General features: G+C 43.8%; 1 protein-coding gene across 1 annotated transcript in view; it reads left to right on the plus strand.

The window, feature by feature from the left end:
• LOC143297122 (uncharacterized) overlaps positions 1 to 2,500 on the plus strand; it is a 138,768-nt gene that overhangs the window by 129,531 nt on the left and 6,737 nt on the right. The window contains exon 6 of the mRNA XM_076609295.1: positions 233 to 371. Within this exon, the coding sequence (XP_076465410.1) occupies positions 233 to 371 (139 nt within the window). The remainder of the gene's footprint in view (positions 1 to 232; positions 372 to 2,500) is intronic.

Raw genomic sequence — 2,500 nt, forward strand, 5'->3', positions numbered from 1 at the left:
TCGTCCTCCTCCTGCTCCTCCTCTTCCTCCTCCTGCTCCTCCTCGTCCTCCTCCTCCTCCTCCTCCTGCTCCTCCTCCTGCTCCTCGTCCTCCTCCTCCTCGTCCTCCTCCTGCTCCTCGTCCTCCTCCTCCTCTCCTCCTCCTCCTCCTCTTCCTCCTCCTCCTCCTCCTCCTCGTCCTCCTCCTGCTCCTCCTCCCACATCTCCTCAGCCTGCTGTTGCTGCTGCTGCAGGTGTTTGACGCCGTGGTGGTGGTGGTGTCGTTCACCATGGACATCACCTTCATCATCGTGCCAGTCAGCCAGGCCACCCAGGACTATGCCGGCCTCCTCGTGCTGCTGCGGCTGTGGAGGGTCACGCGCATCATCAATGGTAGGGTTACTTGTGATCGTGCACGTGCCTCGTGCCTTTGCACGTGGTTTTGTTTTGATGTTGTTGTTGTTTTTGTTGTGGTTGTGGAGGGTCACGCGTATCATCAATGGTATGGCTTGGGTTATGATCGTGCACGGATGCAACGCGTCTCCATGCTTGTGTTGTTGTTGTCGTTAATATTACGTTGATACTGGGTCAGTCGCACGACTTCACGTTCGACATGTCTTCTGCTTGTATTGGTACAATTATTGTGGAAGGTCAAACGCATATTCTGCCTGTTTTCTTGTTACTGTTGGTGGTGGTGGTGTTTTGTGTTGTTGTGGTGAGGGTATGGTGCTGTTATTGGTCTCGTTGTTGATGGCTGTGATAGTGGTGACGATGGTATTTTTTAATATTGTCTTGGTGGTATGGTGTGTTGTTGCTGTTGTTGTTGGTATATATTGTAGTTTCTGTTGTTGTAGTGGTGGTCTTGGTGTTGTTGTTGTTGCTGTGGTGGTGGTGGTGGTCGTGTTGTTGTTGTTGTTGTGGTGGTGGTGGTGGTCTTGGTGTTGTTGTTGTGGTGGTGGTGGTGGTGGTGTTGTGGTGGTGGTCTTCGTGTTGTTGTTGTTATTGTTGTTGTTGCGGTGGTGGTGGTCTTGGTGTTGGTGTTGTTGTGTTGTTGTTGTTGTGGCGTGTGGTTCTTGTGGCGATAGTGTTATTACTGTTGTGCTGATGTTGAAGTTTTGGCACTGTGTCGTTTTTTTGCGTTGGTGCAACTGTTGTTGATGTTGTTGTTCTGCTATTTTTGAGTTGCTGCATTGGTCAGTATGTAATAGGGCATATCTGAGTGTGCTATGTATGTAATTGTGAGACCCTCTGTCGCCCATACACACAAGTACTCGCTGTATGGATGACAGAAACTGAGTGATTATAGCACACCCTCTATAATTCAATACGAGGCAACAGGCTAGAAAGTTCTATTGAACGCGCTTTGTGACAGTCAGGTATTACAGAAATCGTAACTATCGTATTCAGTAATTCCTTTGACATCCTAAACCTACATCTGAGTATCACTGCCACACAAATACAAGTCACCAGCTCACGACCAACTGAACCTTTTGCAGTGAATTTCTAACAACACTTCTAATTTTCTTACCACATTTTTTTTTAAATCTGTCGACTTGGTTCTTGTCTGGCTCAACTTTGCAATCAACTACGACGGTTCCAATATTCCAGTACCTCTTACAGTACACTCCCACTCACTTTTTTTTCTTTTCCTCACGAATATTCCGTTCATGTGGCTGTGGCCGCGTCTCAAAATAGCATCGAAGGAAGACAACTCACTCTGTCTCTCACCCGCTCTACACGAATACCAGTTTTCAAATCAGTGGAAACCACAGACAGTTCGAGAGACAGAATTGAGAAGTGTCGAACAAGCCTCACCTTCGGAACATACTAGTAAAAGAAAAACATTTGAATGCAATTATCCAGACTGAAGAACATACTAGTAAAAGAAAAAAACATTTGAATGCAATTATCCAGACTGAGGAACAAACTAGTAAAAGAAAACATTTGAGTTCAATTATCCAGACTGAGGAACAAACTAGTAAAAGAAAAACATTTGAGTTCAATTATCCAAAGTCCAAGATAACCGAAATGCATGCGCTCTGATCAGCCAAACATAAAGACACTGTCGTCTGCTTCCAATGAGCACACGCCAATTCTCGCCGGCATTGCTTTTTATTGAATTAATCGGTATCTTTTATTCAGTTAATCGGTATAAATTTATCAGTATCAATTTTTTAATTCAATTAATCGGTATTAGTATAGATATTACCAACACAAATACTTATCTTTCACGTTGATTATTCTTAGTTCACACTGACAAATTTACCATACATAATCTCACTCACCTGTTGTTGAACCCTGCAACCAAATTTCATTGTGAACACGTACATCCTTCGTGACTTGCTGCACGACTTGCATATACAGGCGCATGCTATCGATACATAATTTGGTGTCAACATTTCCGATACATCCCTTTCCTTTTTGTCTGAATCAGAATTCCTTTAAAAAGAAACTGGTGGTGGGATAAAGAATAATAACAAAGAGACAGTGAAAAAAAAACCTGAATTACGAAGAAAAACTGT

This window comes from Babylonia areolata, chromosome 22, assembly GCF_041734735.1.
Source record: "Babylonia areolata isolate BAREFJ2019XMU chromosome 22, ASM4173473v1, whole genome shotgun sequence".
NCBI lineage: Eukaryota > Metazoa > Mollusca > Gastropoda > Neogastropoda > Buccinidae > Babylonia > Babylonia areolata.